Genomic DNA, 19,450 nt, shown 5'->3' with positions numbered 1-19,450 from the left:
GTCTAAATATAAAATGAGTAAGAATGCTTTGAGTAGCAGAGTGCTAAAGAAGGAAAGGGGGAAGGTTTTGTTCCATTTCATGGGTTGGGGACGGGACAGGACACTAATTTCTGTTTCTGGGAGAAAAGCAGTAGAGAGGTAACAAAAAGGGCAGAGAAAGATACCATTGTTTTATGTATGCTTAGTGTGACATTGCTAAGGAAAGTGCATTGGCAGTACCAGCGCATAAAAAGATATACCTTTGCACTGCTTAATATCTGCTCTTGAAGGAGTTAGTTTTTTAATAAGGCAAGGCTGGGAAGCTTCCTCTAAAACCTGTTTCAGTTATGCCAAGTACATGTTCCAAAGTTTATATGCCTCATTTTGAACAGTATTTTTCAAAGCTTGTGGCTTGAAAGCTAACCCTCTTCCATTGATTACAATCCAGTGATTGTAAGCATAGAACAAGGCTTTTGCGTATTTTTCCAAGCTGCAGCTCAGCTGCCTTTATATTTGTAGGTATCTGAAAACTCTGTTTGTGATGTGGCATTGTGTCTATAAGAGTGATAAGGAAAAATGTTAACTTTTGATGTGGATCTTCCTTTCTTGCTTCTTTGGCTCCGGGCCAGCATGATTTTTAAAATGAAGATGTAAGCTATTTTTAAAGCGATTTTTAAAATGAAGATGTAGGCATGGTTGGAAAGCTTTCACAATGGCCCTTATGGACTACTGGCTGTATTTGCATATAAACCATGGTTTCTTTTAGCCATGGTTTATTCAATAACCTATAAGTCGTCTCATAGGCAAACTGGTTTGTTACAACAACAACATCAGCAACACCCCATTCATCTGGCTGGGTTTCCCCAGCTATTCTGGGCGGCTTAGCGCATATCTAAAAACATAAAACATCAAGTGTTAAAAACCTCCTGAAACAGGGCTACCTTCAGATGTCTTCTAAAAGTTGTTTAATTCTTTATCTCCTTGACATCTGAAGGGAGGGCGTTCCACAGGGAGGGCGCCACTACCAAGAAGGCCATCTGCTTGGTTTTCCAGCTACTGATGTCTCATGCTTTTGTAACTTGGTGAGTGTTATGGATGAGGTGGACAAACAAGCCATTGTTAAGGAATGCTGTTGGGTTCAGAAACAAACCACATTTTGTTAATGTTAAAACTAACCACATTTTGGCTTAACAAACCATGGGTTAGCATTATGTGTGAACCAGGAGACTGTCAAACATTTAGCAGTCAGGGCAGCAGTGAAAGTCCTCTGAGGGATCAGTAGCTAGTTTAAAATATACAAAAGGGGAATGGATCAGTGTTGGCCCATTGGAAAAACTCGCAAATTCACATTTGGGCAATACCTTTATCAATCAAAACGTTACAGAAAAGTTTGCAAGTTTCAAGTTTTCCAGAACTCTTAATCAGCCTAGATGGTAAACAAAATGTGGGGAGGGGAGAGAAGAGAAGAAATGGCAGATGTTGCAAGAACAGGAAGTGCAGAGTAGGAATAAACAGGCACATTTCACAATGGAGGGAAGTAAACAGCAGAGTTCCCATGGGATCTTTGTGCTAAGGCCAGTGCTATTCAACTTAGAAATGATCTAAAGTCAGGATTATAGTGAAGTAGCCGTTGTGCTGGGCTGAATATCCTCAGTTTTCACCAACTTCTTTGGAAAGAGAAGGGACCTGTAGTACAATCTTATACATGTCTACTCAATAGTAAGTCCCATTGGGCAGAATCTAAGTAGATAGATCTGGTAGCACATTGATTTTCTTGCACAATGGCACTTCCCCTTCCTCTCCTCTTCATGTTCCCCCCACCTCTCCAGATCCCCTCCGGAGGGTTGGAATAACCCCCAGAACAGATATAGGGGCCATGGGGAGAGGAGGGGAAACTGAAGTTTCCTTTGCATAACCAAATGTCATTGTGCAAGCAATGGGTTCCCTTCAAAGGGGTACTACCCTTTGAGTTCAATGACTTACTCCAAGGTTATTGCGTATAAGGATTGCAGCTTTAAGCAGGATAAATGTCAGTCTACTGGACTTCTGCAAAACCTAGGGTTTCGACATGGAAAAGTATGATTTCTAAGGTGTGCTGTGCAAGAAATATGTCTGTGTTTGATTTAGCACACACATCCTTGGAAGTTATTTCCTGACAGATTTCCCGCTGTTTGTTACTCCCTGTCAGCGTTCAAAACTCCCATTGTTCTAGTTGCATTTTGCAACAGGGAATTTCATTAGCGTGAAGAGTTTCTGAGCTCTGAGTGCAGTACTGCGCCTAAGATTTCAGATTAAAACTGCAGAGTGGAAGGAGCTTCCTTCAGCCAATCAGAAGCCGCACTTTGGTTTCCAAACGTTTTGGAACTCGAACAGACTTCCGGAACAGATTCTGTTTGACTTCCAAGGTATGACTGTAGAAGGTGAACACTCTTCATGACAGTACAGTGGTACCTTGGTTTAAGAACAGCTTAGTTTATGAACAACTTGGATTAAGAATGCTGCAAACCCGGAAGTAGGTGTTTTGCTTTGTGAACTTTGTCTTGGAATAAGAACATGTTTTGCTTCCTGTTGAGTGTGTTCCATTTGTAAATTGAGTCCCCCGCTGCTATGGGAAAGCACGCCTTGGTTTAAGAATGCTTTGGTTTAAGAATGGATTTAGTTCATAAACCAAGGTAAAGGGACCCCTGACCATTAGGTCCAGTCGTGGCCGACTCTGGGGTTGCAGCACTCATCTCGCTTTTTTGGCCGAGGGAGCCGGCGTACAGCATGGCGAACCAGAGTGGCGCACGGAAATGCCGTTTACCTTCCTGCTGGAGCGGTACCTATTTATCTACCTGCACTTTGACATGCTTTCGAACTGCTAGGTTAGCAGGAGCAGGGACCGAGCAACGGGAGCTCACCCCCGTCGTGGGGATTCGAACCACCAACCTTCTGATCAGCAAGTCCTAAGCTCTGTGGTTTAACCCGTGTCCCTTTAAACCAACGTACCACTGTACTAATATAGAGCACCCCCCCCCCATTTTGTGCATGTGGGGAGAATGCGATACTTAGAATTCTGCCAGAACTTCTTGTTCTGTGTGCAGTCTTCAAGTCCTTGGAAGAGTACATACTTCTAAAACAGTTGTTCCCAGTTCAAACTACTTTGCTCTTTGGTATTTCACAGAAATAATTCTTGAATGTTTCAATATGAATACTCAGGGTAGGGGAGTGGTTGATACCAAAGCAACAAAGGAAATATTTAACCCAGGAAATGAAAAACTGTTTTTCAGTGTGGCGACACACCCATTTCAAATTGCATATGCTTGCTCCCCCTCCTTTCAAAACAAAACAATGTATTTTTATTGATGAGTCAGAATTCTGAGGCAGTCTGGTCATACACATGTATTACAACGTGACTTTATGTAATTATTTGACACTTTAGGCTATATACTTAAATTGGTTTTAAAATGCCTCTGTGGATGTGAACCATTTAGCGCAAGGGCTGCAAGAAGTTACTGGTTATTTAGATAGATGATCAGTACTAAGCTTAATTGACCTTTGTAGTCGCCATCTCTATTTTCCATGGGATTTTCGGAACCCTAAAAATAGAATTCTAAAAGCACTTACTTGAAAATGTACACATAACTATTCTTAATTGAGTTCACAATGGTGAAGGAAAGCATGCAGTATTTGAGAATTGTTAGCTGTTCCAGATTTGTTAAAATATTTTGAAATTCAGAGTGATTGTAACACAAGTCTGTTTATTTTTATATAGCAACTATACCAGGTTCCCAATGGATTGTCTGCAGGGAACTTATCACACGGTGTGGTGTATGGTGTGGTGCGTAGATCTGATGATAATCATAACAAAGAAATGGTGGTTTATGGATGGTCAACTCAACAGCTGAAAGAAGAAATGAAATATATAAGAGATGTGAGTTGAATTTTCTGTACAGGATGCTGTTCATTAAAAATAAAAATAGGATTCTGTTGTATTGGATTTAGTTGGTTATCACTAGTGCTTTTTTCTTAAAAAATGTTCAGGGGTACTCTCATTTTCCTACTCATATTGAAATACTGCCAAACTCAGATTCACAAAATGTTTAGGGGTATGCATCTCTCCTTCATCCCCCCAGAAAAAAAGCACTGGTTATCACTATAAATAGATCAATATGTTTGGGCTGTGGAAATGATAATCTACACAGAATTGGAAGCAAGATTCAGTATTTTGATTTATATATTTTATTTTATTTTCTTAGGTGAGATTAACATTGGAAAAAGTAAGAAAGAAAATGTATGGCGAATATGATGAAATGAAACGCAAAATCCAAGAGCTTACAAATGAACTGGCAGTAAGTACTCATGTACTTTAAAGATGGCAAAAGTGATAAGCTTAATAATTACTGAATTCTCAGTACGTTGATACTGTTTAGGGTGGAATAAATAAGAGTATTTTATTCCCATCAAATTTGGATACAACATTGGTCTGATGCTCAAAGATGGTTATGTTTATAAAACATGAATAAGTCAGAAGCAAGGACTACTTCCACAACCAGTGTGTCCTTGCCTAATGTAGCTACTGTTCCTTCACTCTTTTTAGCTTAGTGTGGAAATACAGGCTATATAGGGTGCTTTCACGCTTCCATTTTCTTTGTCCTCCCTGGTTAATCCACCCTTTAAATTCTGTCTGTGTTTCTCTGGTTCTCTGTCCTGCATATGTCTCCAAAGCACACCCTGCTGGCCTAGTTGCCACTGGTTAGTAAGCTTTTTGTGGAATAATTCACATATTTATGGAGGAGTGCCCCCAGTCCATGCACGTTTCATCTAGACATGGGTCTCATTGGATGTTGGCAAGTCTAGATCTTTCATCTTACTTGGCATTGCTTTGCTGCTGTATGCAATATCCTCCCTTCCTTCTGTTTCAGTGAAGCAGATCTCTACATTCACTCTTGTCTTGGATTTGTTGTTTTTTCCCTTCAAAGCATTAAGCACAGGCCACCTGGATTCCTTATCTAGTCTCTCTCTCTACATCTATGCTAGTGTATATGTGGCTGCAATGTCAGTATAGTGCCATTTTGTATTTTACCCTGAAGATATTCTGGGTCAGGTGCTTAATGCACCTTGTGATCAATATTTTAACAACTGTGGGGCATTTTTACAGGAATATTATAAAAATATATATTAGGGCCGCAATCCAGAGAGCTGTATTAAGTGCAAATATTGTTTGAATCTGACCTCTAGGACAGCACCCACTAATGCATTATTACACATCATTTCTGAAGCTTTGTAAGTTTCAAGTGTCTTTTGCCATACAACATGGGATACTGCTCTGCAGGAACCACGACGTCAAAGATGATTCATGCCTTTGGCGCTTCTTTTGAGGAAGGTGCATTGGGACAGCTTTAGTGGACTCTTAACGGCAGCCAGGACATATATCATTGCCAAGCATGGAACACAACTTGACTTGCCCTTGCAAAAGTGTGAACTGTGGCAAGTAATGATGGAGCACATGTATTTCCATAGATGCCTGTAAAACACATTGTATAAACAGGTAACCTTAATACAAAACAACTGGTAAGCTTGCAGTTCCTGCTATCTTAAGTTAAGGGGGAAATCTTGCTTATATTTCTCCAGGTATCAAGTGCTCAACAAGAATCATTGGACAATCACATAGAAGTGCACTCTGCAGCTCTGAATAGCTTCAGTGAAATGAATAGCTCGTTGACCTCAGCCTCAATTGAGTTGCAGGTAAATTGCTGATAGTATGGTCACCATAGATACATGATTATGTTGGCAAACATCACTGCTCTTGCGTCAGTTGTATAAAGCATCGGTAGGCCAAAATGACAATTAGTTAAACATTTAGAGATAGGACTCTGTTCGTTTAAATATCCAGTGGTAGAAAAGCATTGTGAATTAAAACACATAACTTAGGTACGTTTTAGAGTTAAGTGCTTACGTCATTTTCTGCAAGATAAATTAATATTGAATGCAGTGGTCTCACAACTTAAGTTTGCTTTACTTATGCTACTGCAACCTTATGTGTGGGTGTGAGGGTGGGGGATAAATAAATAAATGAAGAGCAGAGGAAACTCGATGTTCGCTGCTATCCATTAATTTATTTCTCCACCCACTTGCACACCCAATGGCTTTTCCTTGCTTACAGGGATCTGAGAAGCTTGCAGGAGGGTCCTGGGAAGCTCTCAAAGCCCATGTGTCTCCTTCCTAGAGCCTGGTGAGCAGCTTTCCACCTCATTTATCAGGCTTTGGTAAGGAGGCGTGAGGGCTTTGGGAACCTCCCTTGCACCTCCTTCCTTGAGCCTGGGCTGTTTGAGGACTTTGGAAGTGTCCCAGAGCACTCTGGAAGCTTTTCCAGAGCCCAGTAAGCAGTCCTCTGCCTCCCAGGGAGGCAGTTTAAGGGGTTCCTGACTTTGTACAATATTGCCTTTGCATGTTGCCCCCGGGAGCCTAACCCTCGTGTAAGTGGTGAGCCCACTGTATTAAAGTATTGTGTTGTAATGTATTGTTTTTTGGTCTTAAAGCCAGTATTTCATGCTTGGTGGTCTGCTATTTCACAGTAATCTACAATGCTTCTTGGTTTATTTTTGGATGGATTTGCACCAGAAGATTCTCCTCTCCATCACTATTCCCTATTCACTAGTAATCCTAGGGCAGGGGTGGAGAAAGTTTACTGGATTCCCCCACTTTCTGTGGGCAAAGTTTGACAAGTGGATAGGGACCACATACCTTTCAATCTCCTGATATCAAAATGACATCAGAGAACCCTTTTTGTTGAGAGGGCTTGAAACCAAACCATGTGGGCAAATGCACAGCATGCAAAGCCCCTATCAAAGCACTCTGCAAGTCTTGAGGAGTGCTTTGTAAGGAGTGTTCCAAACTGGTGGGTAGGGCTAGGCGATTTCTCAATACATCACACAAAACCAGTTTGAAGTCTCTATTGCGGTAACAGTTTTGGAATTTCTGACCTAGCAATAAATTGTGAATGCCAGCACCGTGCCTTTCACTCCTGGGCGTCACCAGTGTTTTGCTGAAGGTCCCTCCCAAGATACTTGAGTGGGTCTGGGGGCGGCAGCTGTACCTGTGCCCACCTCTTGCGTGTGCTCACTCACTCACCCACCTGCTTGCCTGCAGTGGTAAGAGCACATGGAAAGCAGCCGTGGCTTCTCTTCCTTGGCTCTGATGCTGTGTGCTTGGCATGTGCTGGTGGCTGTGATTGCTGCAGCTGGGAACCGCACCTTAGCACTAAGGCAGAATGGAGCCACTTCTGGCGCCTTGCACAGCATGAGCCAACGCTCTGGAGGGGCCATCAGTATGAGCCAGAGCTGGTAGCAGCCCTGGACCGGCTTTGGGGAGAGCCTGTGCTGCGAATGGCCTCGGTTTCAGGGAGGCTGGTGCCCCAGGAGGCCAGCAGTGCCCTGTGGCTACTCGACATGTATGGCGCCTTGCAGCACCCCGACAGTTACACTCTGCCTGCCTAACCTCACCATGAAGTGGCAGAACCTGTGAACAGTGTCACTGATCACCTGTGTGGCTGCCTACGAAGGGCTGCCTACTGAGTTAGTTCAAACTGCGTTGAAGTTCACATCCAGGAATTAACGCTGGCTGCTTGCTTTTCCCTTCCCTGCCTTATCTCCTCATTCTTCCTTCTTTCTAGACATCATGATATATCACTACATCATGATGTTTAGCTGGCAATATCTTATGAGGTTGTAAACCAGATATCGGCCAGCCCTGCTCGTGTGTGGTGCTTGCAAGCACCTTTAGGCTGAGCCAGGGCTTCACTTGCCTCAAACCTGACGTCTTATATGACATCAAGCCTAGGTCAGAGGGGTATGGCTTGGCCAAAATGGTTTTGCCGGCCAACTGGAGAGGCTGAAGGTTCTCCACCCATGCTCTCAGAAATCTTACATAGAACTGGGTCCTACAAATAATCTGTTGTATTTGTGGGTCTCTTGTACAGCACAAACTTGGTAAGTTGATCTTAAAGTTTGTTCAATATGTCTGGTCCTTGCATCCCTCTCAAAGGAGTAACGGGGGGGGGGAGGGAATGCTGGGAGAGAAAAACAGGAAGCTTTTTTTTTCAAGTTTCCCCAGTTTTTCAAGCAACTGAATTAATTTTGTATTTTTAAAAATATGTTCACAGAAAACTTTAGTTGATGTTACTTTGGAGAATACAGTTATACGAGACCAAATAAAAAATCTGAAACAAACACATGAACAGTCTATGGAAAAACTAAAGGAAAAGCAGAAACAGCTGGAGACTGCCAGAGTTGAAAATGAGCTGCTCAAACTCAAGGTAAGCTGAGGCAATACAATGCATGGGTGGTGGAGGATCCTACTGCTGATGACGCCTGGAAAAGGAAATTGCAGTGCCTCACAGCATGAGGAACGTGATAATCTTTTCAAAACAGTGACTGGTTGGAAAGGCAGTATCTGTGGAATGTTATATCATTACTCATTTATTGACACAGAATTCAGGATGTGTTTACCTCAAAACTTGCCTATTCTCCTGCCCCTTGTTTTTGTTGGTAGTGTTCATGAATTTTAGTTGCAACTCTGTTTTCTATTATGATGGGGAACAGCTGTGTAGGCTGAGAAAGCGGAGAGTGAAAGCCTAGTATATATAGTCTTGGTATTTGTAAGCTGGTCTGGGAGCCTTTTTTCTGCTGAAAAGTAAGGTAAAATGTAATATACATATGGTTCCAGTCCCATTGAAGTGACCAGGAGCTGTGTTCCTGCATAGGTCCCTTTAATTTGAAAGAGGCCTGTGCCAGGCAACTCTCTGGTGGTTTCAGGATTGTGTCCCAGGTTGGATCATAGAATCATAGATTTGGAAGGGACCCTGAGGGTCATCTAGTCCAGTCTCCTGCAGTGCAGGATCTCAAGTAAAGCATCCATGATGGATGGCCAACCAACCTCAGTTGAAAGGCTGGGGGGTGGAGGGGGTTTGGATTTTCAGCTTCAGGCATAATATGTCTTAGGACAACTTCTTGAGCTTCTGCTTTATGGCATCTGATTTTCTTCTGCCAATATATTCCTTTCACTTTCTGTCTTACCTGTTTCATTTGGCTGTGAGAAATGTCCTCATTTTTTTAATAGGTAGAATGTTCACAGGAAGCAAATGCAGAAGTAATGAGAGAGATGACCAGAAAACTATACAGTCAATATGAAGAGAAGCTACGAGAAGAAGAACAAAAACATAAACTTGAGAAAGAAACTCTAATAGTACGTGGGAAGCTTTTTCCTGTGTTGTGTATTATTGTGGTGGTGGGAGAGTCTTACACTAAACAGAACATGGAAACCCCAGGTTGTGAGTTTCAGCAGGCCTCTTGCTGAGTAGCGGTGCCTAGTCCATCCACTTGTAAAGAGGAAATGGTTTTGATGGGTTGCTGCAAGGCTGAGTGATGGACACGTGCTTTGTTTTATAGTTTTTGTTTTGTTTTGATTTCAACTGAACATGTACGTGATATGTACAGACTAGATTACCAACTAGTGTAGTAGCAGGAAGCCAAGTCATCTTCCAGTGTCCACTGTGGTGTGAGGATATGTTGTAAAATCAATAAAAAGAAAAAAAATAAACCTAAATATTTCAGAGGAAGAAAATTGAAATGCCTTTAGTCTTGTGCCCATTTACTTGGAATTTAATTCCATTTAACTCAGCAGAACTTGAGTCCAAATAGGGATGGAAGGATTTGTTAATACTGGTTCTCTCAGTTTCTCATTTTTCCAATCTTAAAATCAATTCTCAACATTTTTGCAGCAGTTTGCCATTAAAAAGCCCACATGAAATTGTTTCAGATTTTAGTGTGAATTTCTCCTAATAAACATATTTTTGTATGTAGTTTGACTAATGTACACATTTTTGCAAGCAATTTCTCCTAATATAATGAATATTTCACTATTATATTCATTTTTATGCACACTTTCCACTGCATTATTGTAAATGTTGGTTATTTGGAGAACTATATCACAAAATTTGGATGTGCAAATTTTGAAGGATGTCTGCATTTTGGTTTTCATATTGTCTGGGAACATGCAAATTTTATAGATTTGGCTTTAAATGTGTGAACTGATTTTAATTTCTCCTTCATCTCTACTTCCATATAAACAAGTACAAGATTGGGTTATAATAGGTTGCTTTTAAGATAATTTGTTTGACTTTGCTAAGAAAAAGTAAGTTAATAATGTTATTTCCAAAGTGCTTACTGTCATTAAGCTTTCAATGCCTGTAGTTCTAGGGTCAGAAGGAACAAAGTGGGCGTGTTTGTTGTAGCTATAGCTTTTCACATAGTTGGATCTTCTGGGGATCATGGGGGACTATGTGACTGCAAAATGAACTCTGGTAGCTGATGCTTACTGCCCTTCTGGGGAAGAGTTGTAGACCAGTGAAGGTGCTCCTGCTTTGCATGCAGAAGGCTCCCAGGTTCAATCCCTGGCATCTCCAGGTAGGGCTGGGCAAGACTCTTGCTGGAAACCCCGGAGATCTACTATCAGAATAGGCAGTTCTGAACTATGTGAACCAATGGTCTGAGTCAGGATAGAGCAGCTTCCTGTGCTCCAAGCTTTCTCCGGGGTCTGGGAGAGAGGATTTTCAGAGTGGGGATGAGATGAGGCTGACAAGAGAACTGGAAGCAGAGATATATTCCTGATAGAACATTGCTTTAGGACATTACCCTGCCTATACAGTGTATTGCTGATCCTGCCTATTTTAACCTTTTCTTCACAGTCTGAAACAAATAGACTACTTACAGCCATTGAAGATGCAAATAAGAAGATGAGACTTACCGAGATGAGTTTACAAGAAAAAGACCAAAGAATTGGCGAGCTGGATCAGTTTATTTTGCGCATGGAAGATGTAAGTGTGTACACTAAAATTCCTCAATACAGTAAATTGTCTGTATTGCTTCATCCATTTTACAAAAATACACAGATGGTTTAAGTTTCCTCAGTTGTTGTGGTGCAGAGTATTTCATATATAAAATAGCAATTGGGGACAGTTGTTTTTACACTTATCATCTATTTCTGTGTGCACAGATTTTTTTTTTTTAAATAAGTAAATATAGTTGTATATACCACTATTTGATTAAATGTTATCCAAAGCAACTTGCAGCACATTAATACCACCCCCAATGCTGAGGCCCTTTGTTCCTTTGGCCATAGTGTCAACTTTCTTCTTCCAATGGCTGTCATAGGGCAATTGACACAGTTTTGTTGTGGCAGAGAGCGGAAGAAGCAGGCTTCCTACATCTATTCATTCCCTCGCCTTTGTCTGAGTCTAGACCAGACTTCCTCTTTCTGTGGCAATTTTCTTGAGAGAGCAAGGGGAGGCACAGCCTTCCAGTGGCCCATAGTCCTCCGAGTCAATGACAGGGGGTAGAGTAGGGGGAGGAAAGTTCTGTAGCCCTCCAGATGCTGTTGGACTCTGAGCTCCTATCAGCTGCAGTGAGCCTGAATGGCTAATGGTGAGAGATTAAAGAAGCTGGAGTCCAAGAACCTCTGCAAAGCCATAGGTTGCCCATCACAGGGGTTAGGGTACCCTTCCTTTTACTACTGCAGCCACAGGGCAACTGGCTCAATATTAAGTTTGTTTGTTGAAAATCACAGCCAAGCATCGAATATGTTTTTACAAGTGACTGCAGCAAGCCTGCTGCCCACATACCTCTTGTGACATTCATAGTACTGCTGTTGAACAAGTTGTGGCAGATTTCCTCTTGCTTCCTTGTGTCTCCTGCCCTGCCCTTTTCTTTTCATGGACTTTGCCCTGGGTGAATGTCATGCTAGTTTTGAGACGATGGCTATATCTCAATGTGATTTAACAAGATTTTATTTTGAATTTAATGTAAGCTAGAAATTCTATGAAGTAGACCTATCTTCTCACACATCTAAACATTTTATTTTAGTGATCCTCCCAATGCCAAAGCTATTTACTTTACAAGACTTGCACATTCTCATATGTGACCATATTTTTGAAAGTTTAGTTTAATTTATTGATTCAGACACACACCTTTTTGTACATACTTATAATAGATAAGATAAAGCGTTCATGCATGCTGCTAAGCCAAACTATGCCTTAGCATGAATGACAAAAGGTGTGGCCATGCAGAGACAGGATTGCAGCCACTTTGTTGCTCCCCAGTTGTTTTGGTGGTGCACTAAGTTGTGGTCTGCCTTAATGTATTGCTTAAACCCAAGCTTGTGGTTTAGCTCTCCAGGCAAACCATGATTAGTAAACCATAGGAAAGCCTTGGTTACAACTCCTGGTTGGCTAGAGCTGTCTCAATCATGAGCTCAGTTTTGGAGGACATGCTCATTCAAGCCATGCCATAGCACCACAACATAACTGGGAAGGAGCAAAGCAGCTGAAATTTCCTTTCCAGGAGCCCACACATTTGCTTGTTCATTCTAAACCATGATTCTAGATTCAGGTAGGTAGCCGTGTTGGTCTGATGCAATCGAAATATATAAAAAAATTGTCCAGTAGCACCTTAGAGACCAACTAAGTTTGTTCTTGGTATGAGCTTTCATGTGCATGCACACTTCATCAGATACACTGAAACAGAAGTCACCAGACCCTTACATATAGTGCGGTGGGGCTTGGTTTGAGCTAGCATTTGGTTTGAGTTACCATGGTTTGAGTTAGCATTATGTGCAAACCAGGCCAATATCAAAATGAACAAATTGCCACGAGCTAATATCTTTCAAGGAGGCAACAATTCTAAAAAAACTCTCTAGAAAGTACACTTTTCACTGCCTGTCTAAAAGCAGGCAGTGATGGGGGAGGACACGCCTCTCTAAGGAGATAATTGCACAGTCCAGAGTCCACAATGGAAAAGTTCCTTTCCTTTGTGGTCAGCTGCTGCATCTCTGATGGTGGAGGAAGATGAAGAAGGTCCTCATGATCAGTGCAATTCATCCATTTTCATTGATGTATTGTACAATCCACTCAAAGCTGGGGGGTTATAGCCTGAAGTTGTTGCTGAGAATCACATTCTGAAACACTGACTTCTTTGCTGTTGGAAGACTAGTTTACAATTCCAATTAGATGCAGGGGACGACGATGACTCATCAAGCAAAGGATTTAATTAATATTGGAACACCACAGTGGCAATTAATATGAGCATAGGAATTTTCTTCCGTAGAAGAGAAGATTAGTGTTCACATAGCTGAGAGGGGGAAACACCCACCTTATGCTGGTAACATATGCCTATATACCTGATCCATTAATGTGCATTGGCAGTGTGCAGTTTTTGAAAATTATGACATAATAACAACTCAAAGAGAGAATGAAGAAGACTTTTACCCTTGCCAGATTCAATGTCCTTCCATCTGCATTACTGCAGGGCAGATTTGAAGGCAAACCATATTCAGAGCAAATATGCCTATATGGTTTGAAGGAAGTCAAAACTGCTACTCATACCCTACTACATTGTCATTATTACAAGGCTATACTGTACGTTCTATGTTTATCACTCCAGTCATGCAGCAAACCGCAAGCAGAATTGATGACTGCTACTTAAAATACTTTATAGAGGACAGGGAACCAGAGATTACCTTAAAAGTGGCTAAATTTTGTGCTGCTGCTATAAAATTAAGGGGATAAGCTTTGAATGAATCTAACGGCCAGTGTCTTAATATGTTTTAAATTAGTGGTTAAGGTTTTAACTTAAATATTGTAGCTGTTTTGTATCTGAATTATTTATCGTGTATCAGCTCATAAAACTTAATTTTAAACTATTATTATCTGTATGCTCTCTGTTGTTGTATATGTTTTCACTCTGGTCAGACAGAAATACATCAGTTCATTCAAAGATCTCAAAGGCTCTCTAAGTGTACGGATACCTTTTCCTCCTGGACTCTATTTTGGTTCCGTTTCTAATTTGGCCCTGAGGTGAGGATAAGGTGGCAGTGCCAGGAGGCGTTTATGTAAGGGATTATTCAAAAATTTTATCTCCCACTTGTAGTCTGGAATGGTACAATCCACTCTTATCACCTCATTCTGATGCATATGTAGACCAGGTCTCATTCTTCAATATGAATTTTGAGGCTAAGCAACTACCTGTATCCAGGTACAGTGTTTAGTGCAGAGGGAAAGAAAGCATGAATGACTGGGCAACCCAAGTAGGAGGTAGAAGTAACAGAGTTGGAACTAGAACAACCTTTTCTGGTGGTTTTCATTAATTTGGAAGGGCTGGATGAAAAGTAGCCATTCATAAAGGTGTCCTGTTCTGTGAGAATTTGGGGTTGTTGGGGGAAGCTTGATGGTGTCCTGTCAAAGGCCATGACAGGAGTCTAAGGCACCCAGAGCACTTGCAGGATCTTGGAGAGCTCCCAGGGTCTTGCTATGGTAGTTCTACTAGCTGTTGTCTCTACCAGCCCTTAGCACCAACTGAAGCCTTATCTGTGTTGTTTCTACTGTGCTGCTGAAAGCCCCAGCTGCCCTGTGCCAACCATTTACAGCTTTAAAGGTAAAGCACAAGCACTAAGACTTGGGCTCAGGAGTGAATGGACCTTGTTTTTTTTAGTCTACGTGTGTACGTATGAGCAGTGTGTACATTCCAATGAAAAGTGTTTTGTATACTGTAGTTGATTTCTTACATGTTAAAAGACAGAAATATATAAAAATGTATTTTCCCACACAGGAACGCCATCAACTGCAAAAGCAACTAATAGAATATGAAATACAACTTAACGGAGCAAACCTTCACAGTCAGTCAGGCAGACAAAGGTGAGGTCTTGATTCTTTCTAGGATTCTTGGTGCTCATAAACTATCCCTAACTGTAGTTGATAATTAACTTTGGATGATATGTTAGAATTTTAAAAAAAAAAAATTCCCAGCATTGCCATATATACTGCTACTATCTGCATTCTCTATAGAGAAGGAGCCCTGCACAATTCTTCCGTAGTAATTTGCAGTGGTGATTGATATGGTGGGGTCATCACTACAGCGTACCTGGACAGAGCTGGTGGGGAGGAGGGTGGCTGCAAAGTTGAGGATATGTTGTAAAGAAAATCCAGTGCTCTTGCTGTGCATCGCTGAACTTACTGCCATCCCCCAGTACCATCCAGGTAAGCTGTAGTGATGTTGATGGTGGAGGGGGGGGGTGAGTCTTTGTGACTCCACCCCACCTTCTATTACTGGTAATAGCATGGATTCTCCGTTGTAAAAAAGAAAAGTTCCTTTAGTCTTCTTTGTGTGGAAGACCTTAAAAGGTTTCTTCAAAGCATTAAAATGTCTCAGGCATTTCACTTGTCTACAGGACCCAACTAAAGGTCATCTTCTAATTTGGAGAATGTTCATTACTGAGCAGAAGAGCATCACTAACATTAGTATTTCCTTTGAGAAATTTGTGTACATTCTTTCTTCCCTAAAAATCCAGATTTTCTTTGATACCTTGTGGGCTATTTTCTGAGAACCATTTATACTTTCTTTGCCCAACAGCTTTTATGGTGACGATAACAATTAGGAGCTCAAGTCCTGGAAAACATGGAGAAAGAGAAGGGCAATTAAGAAAACTATGCAGAGGTGTGCCTTCCAGTCAGGAAAATTATTTGACAGGAAATATTTATAATGGGAAGATAAGAAGAGCTGGATCAGACACACCAAAGCCCCTAGGGATCCAGTCTGTCTGTGCATCCACATGTTGAAGGGGCCTTTCATTCAGGAGCCCCTCCAGGTGGGCACAGAGGCATTTGTTGTATGAGGAGCACCTAATCTGCCACGGGGAGAAAATCTGTGAGGAAATTTGAACTGAGCACAGTTTTACATAACTCTGTCAAGCAGGCCTGGACAATGTGTTGATGCATCGCCCAGGACCGGAATGAGGGGCAGACCATGATGGCAACTTCACTCGGCAGTATATTGCAGGAGAAACCAATGCCGCTGCTGAGTCCTTCTGCCACCAGTGCCACTTTCAACATTGGGCCGCTGGTAGCAGAGGGACTCAGGAGCAGTGGCGGGTTCACCCGTGATACACTGCTGGGTGAAACCTCACTCTCCAGCCGAGCTATACAAAGAAGCCCTAAGGTTCCTCACGCTTGCTTATAGGCAAGCAGGAGGGACTTTGAGGCTCGCTCAGCTGGGGGGCAGGAGCCTTCCCACCCCCACTCCCAGTTGAGCAGCACAAACAAGCTGTGTGGTCCCCAGCACCTCATGGGGTGCCTCATGAAAGCGCCTCAGCTCCTGCGGTGAGACAAAGCAGTTTCACCCCATGCATTGTGGGTTGGGACCAATGCAGCTTGTTGTTTCAACTTTGTGGTGTATCGCCAGATTGCAATGTTTGACTGGCGATACATTGCAATGTTGAAAAGCTGACATCGCCCAGCCCTACTGTCAAGACACTCCAGAATGTACTCAAAGGGCAGGCAAGACAAGATTTGAAAAGCTGCAGCGCTGGCCCAAAGCATACATGATGGTGACAGCCACATCTGCCCCATTCATAGATAGACTGGTCTAATTTTAACATTAAAAGGGGTATGCAAGTGGGGTGGTTGGGAAGTCCAACTCTCCCTAGCCACACCTGCCCATCTTCCATCTCCCTATCATTGGGCCAGGCTCCAGCACTAGAAATGAGTTGTGCTGAGAGAAAAATGACTGACTGAAAGGCCTTTGGCAAAGTGGGGAGGGTTCAGTTTCCCTCATTTGTATGGTCACTTTTCTGTTAAAATTGGACACACACACCTCTGAACAGGAAAGGCATGTCAACAAAATGTGGCTGACAACAAATGATGTTTTATGGGCTTCCCATAATGAGCATCTGGTTGGCCACTGTGAGAAGAGAATGCTAGACAGGTCCTTTGACCTGTTCAGCTGCATACAAGCTCTTCTGATGTTCTTATGTACATCAGCTCCTCCTCCACTGCCACTCCCCACCACTACCACTTGTTCCTCTCCAGCCTCCTTTTTTCTCCCTTGCTGCCTTCAGCATGCCAGGGCTTCCCTGGGCTGTCTCCAGTTGCCTCAAGCAGCAAAAAAGATGTAGGTGGGGGGGGGGCATTTTGTTTTGCATCAAGCAGCAAATGTCCTGGACTGGCCTTGTTGTACATACATAAGTTTGAACTTTCACTTGGAGTGAAGTTTGTTTTGTCCTCAAATGAAATGCTGACGGATAGGATTATTGATATGTCCCACTTAAAACCTTCCAGGGATTGTGGCCAAGTATAAAATGTACCAGGGGATGCAGGTGGCGCTGTGCGTTAAACCACAGAGTCTAGGACTTGCCGATCAGAAGGTCGGCGGTTCGAATCCCCAGGACGGGGTGAGCTCCCGTTGCTCGGTCCCTGCTTTTGCCAACCTAGCAGTTCGAAAGCATGTCAAAGTGCAAGTAGATAAATAGGTACCGCTCCAGCGGGAAGGTAAACGCCGTTTCCATGCGCTGCTCTGGTTCGCCGTTTCCATGCTGGCCACATGACCCGGAAGCTGTATGCCGGCTCCCTCGGCCAATAAAGCGAGATGAGCGCCACAACCCCAGAGTCGGTCACGACTGGACCTAATCGTCAGGGGTCCCCTTACCCTTTACCTTTACCTATAAAATGTACCAGGCATACATTTAACAAAATATTTTCTAAAATTAAATTCTAAAATCTCCACCAATTTTTCAAATTAAATTGCTTCTCAATCTTCCACCTCCTCTGATTCATACTCTGAAATAGATTACTTTGCAACTGATGAAAAGCTTCCTTTCTCTAACATAAGGATCATCTAAGGCAGGTGGTAGTTGGCTTACTGAAGACAATTATGAATTTGTAGATATATGTTGCGAATTGGACTAGATGACCTTTGGGACCCTTCCAACTCTATGATTCTGTACTTCCCATTTATGTGTCATTGGTTTTATCATTGACAGACCTTTTTTCTTAAAGTATTTGATACAGTGTTGGGGAAGCAGCTATTCTACAGATTTATATCTTACTAATTTAAATTTACTAATGTAGTATTCACATCTTTTGTTAGGTCACATCAGTTAGAGGAGGTTACAGCTAGTCTGCGAGAACGAATCAAACATCTGGATGACATGGTTCTTTGCCAACAGAAGAAAGTCAAGCACATGGTTGAGGAAGTAAGTTGTGGCATTTTTATTTATTTTTTACTCTGAATAACCTAATATTCTAATGTGAAGATTTTCTTAAGGCAGAGATTGGAAACATATTATCAAATAGATGTAATGATCATAAATATTTTTTCAAGAACAAACATGTTAAAATGTTTTTAAAATGTTAATTTAAATTTTCACTTTGACCCATCACAGTTATACCAGAAATCAGACAATTTGGTCTGTGAACTCCTCCTCCTCCTCCTCTTATCATCATCATCACTATTTATTATTAAAAATATTGACGTTTTCTTAATGTTCTTGGCCAATGTGCCAGTTGGAACATGAAATGCAGACATAATTTCTAGCTAATGAAGGTAATGTCAGTAGATTTTATTGTTTATAGCCAATGGCCATCACAATACAGTTTGAGCACAAATCACACACTACAAAGGTACATTTAAGGCTCACACAGCTTTATGGAGGATTGTAAAGCAACTGAAAGATATCTGTTTGTTACATTCTCCTATTTGTAAGCCCGTTATCTGCCATATTCAAAAATACTAGTATAAGCAAATCAGCTTTCCCACCTCCCTTTGCTTCCTGCTTTAGAGGCTTCTTTGTGCTTGTCTTTGAAAGGGTTGGCATACAGTGGTGCCCCGCAAGACGAATGCCTCGGAAGACGAAAAACTCATAAGACGAAAGAGTTTTTCGTTTTCTGAGTTGCTTCGCAAGACGGATTTCCCTATGGGCTTGCTTCGCAAGACGAAACGTCTTGCGCCTTTTCTTTAAAACCGCCAATGCATTCCTATGGGAAACCATTAATACACAGTGGTGCTTCGCAAGACAAAAAAACCCGCATAACGAAAAAAACTCGCAGAACGAATTAATTTCGTCTTGCGAGGCACCACTGTACTTCCTGCCACTGAAAATGTACCTCATGTTGTGCATCATGGTTTTTTCTGTGTCCATTTTCTCTGAATTGACATGGTTGTTTGTAAGAGCCAAACTGACCTCTAATGGGTTCTCTGCATTGGGATCTCTGCATTGGTGGGTTTTTGGATAAGAAATGCCAGCACAAAGTAGTGTCCAACTAGTCATTACTTTTTTTCTATTTCAAACAAGTATTCTTTGGAGTAGATTTAAACCAGAGTTAATTTTATCTACTTTATGCATCCTGCCCTGTTATATAATCCTGGTGTGATTAGCAATCTCATTCAGAGATTGTGGCTAACTCTGGTTCATGATAAAAAGGAAATGCATTTTTTTTTATTTAAAATATTGCTTAACCACCCTTCATCAAAATGTTGTAGGGTGATGTACAAAGTGCAAATACAATTAATTCACACAACATATAAATATTGGACACCGACAAATATTACAAAATACAACAGTGGCACAATCTTATGGTCCCTGGAGGATGTGCCAAGATTCAAAATAG

At 41.8% G+C, this 19,450-nt stretch overlaps 1 protein-coding gene across 1 annotated transcript in view; it reads left to right on the top strand.

The window, feature by feature from the left end:
- Nucleotides 1-19,450, top strand: part of LOC310664072 (uncharacterized protein) — a 68,795-nt gene that overhangs the window by 9,420 nt on the left and 39,925 nt on the right. Inside the window, exons 3-10 of the mRNA XM_083412619.1 lie at nt 3,734-3,892; nt 4,218-4,310; nt 5,593-5,706; nt 8,123-8,275; nt 9,079-9,204; nt 10,706-10,834; nt 14,619-14,704; nt 17,931-18,036. Coding sequence (XP_083268745.1) covers nt 3,734-3,892; nt 4,218-4,310; nt 5,593-5,706; nt 8,123-8,275; nt 9,079-9,204; nt 10,706-10,834; nt 14,619-14,704; nt 17,931-18,036 — 966 coding nt within the window. The remainder of the gene's footprint in view (nt 1-3,733; nt 3,893-4,217; nt 4,311-5,592; nt 5,707-8,122; nt 8,276-9,078; nt 9,205-10,705; nt 10,835-14,618; nt 14,705-17,930; nt 18,037-19,450) is intronic.

This window comes from Podarcis tiliguerta (genome assembly GCF_965153285.1).
Source record: "Podarcis tiliguerta genome assembly, chromosome: 14".
In the NCBI taxonomy this organism is placed as follows: Eukaryota; Metazoa; Chordata; class Lepidosauria; order Squamata; family Lacertidae; genus Podarcis; species Podarcis tiliguerta.
Note: the sequence above shows the minus strand (reverse complement) of the source record. Positions and strands in the feature narration are given on the sequence as shown.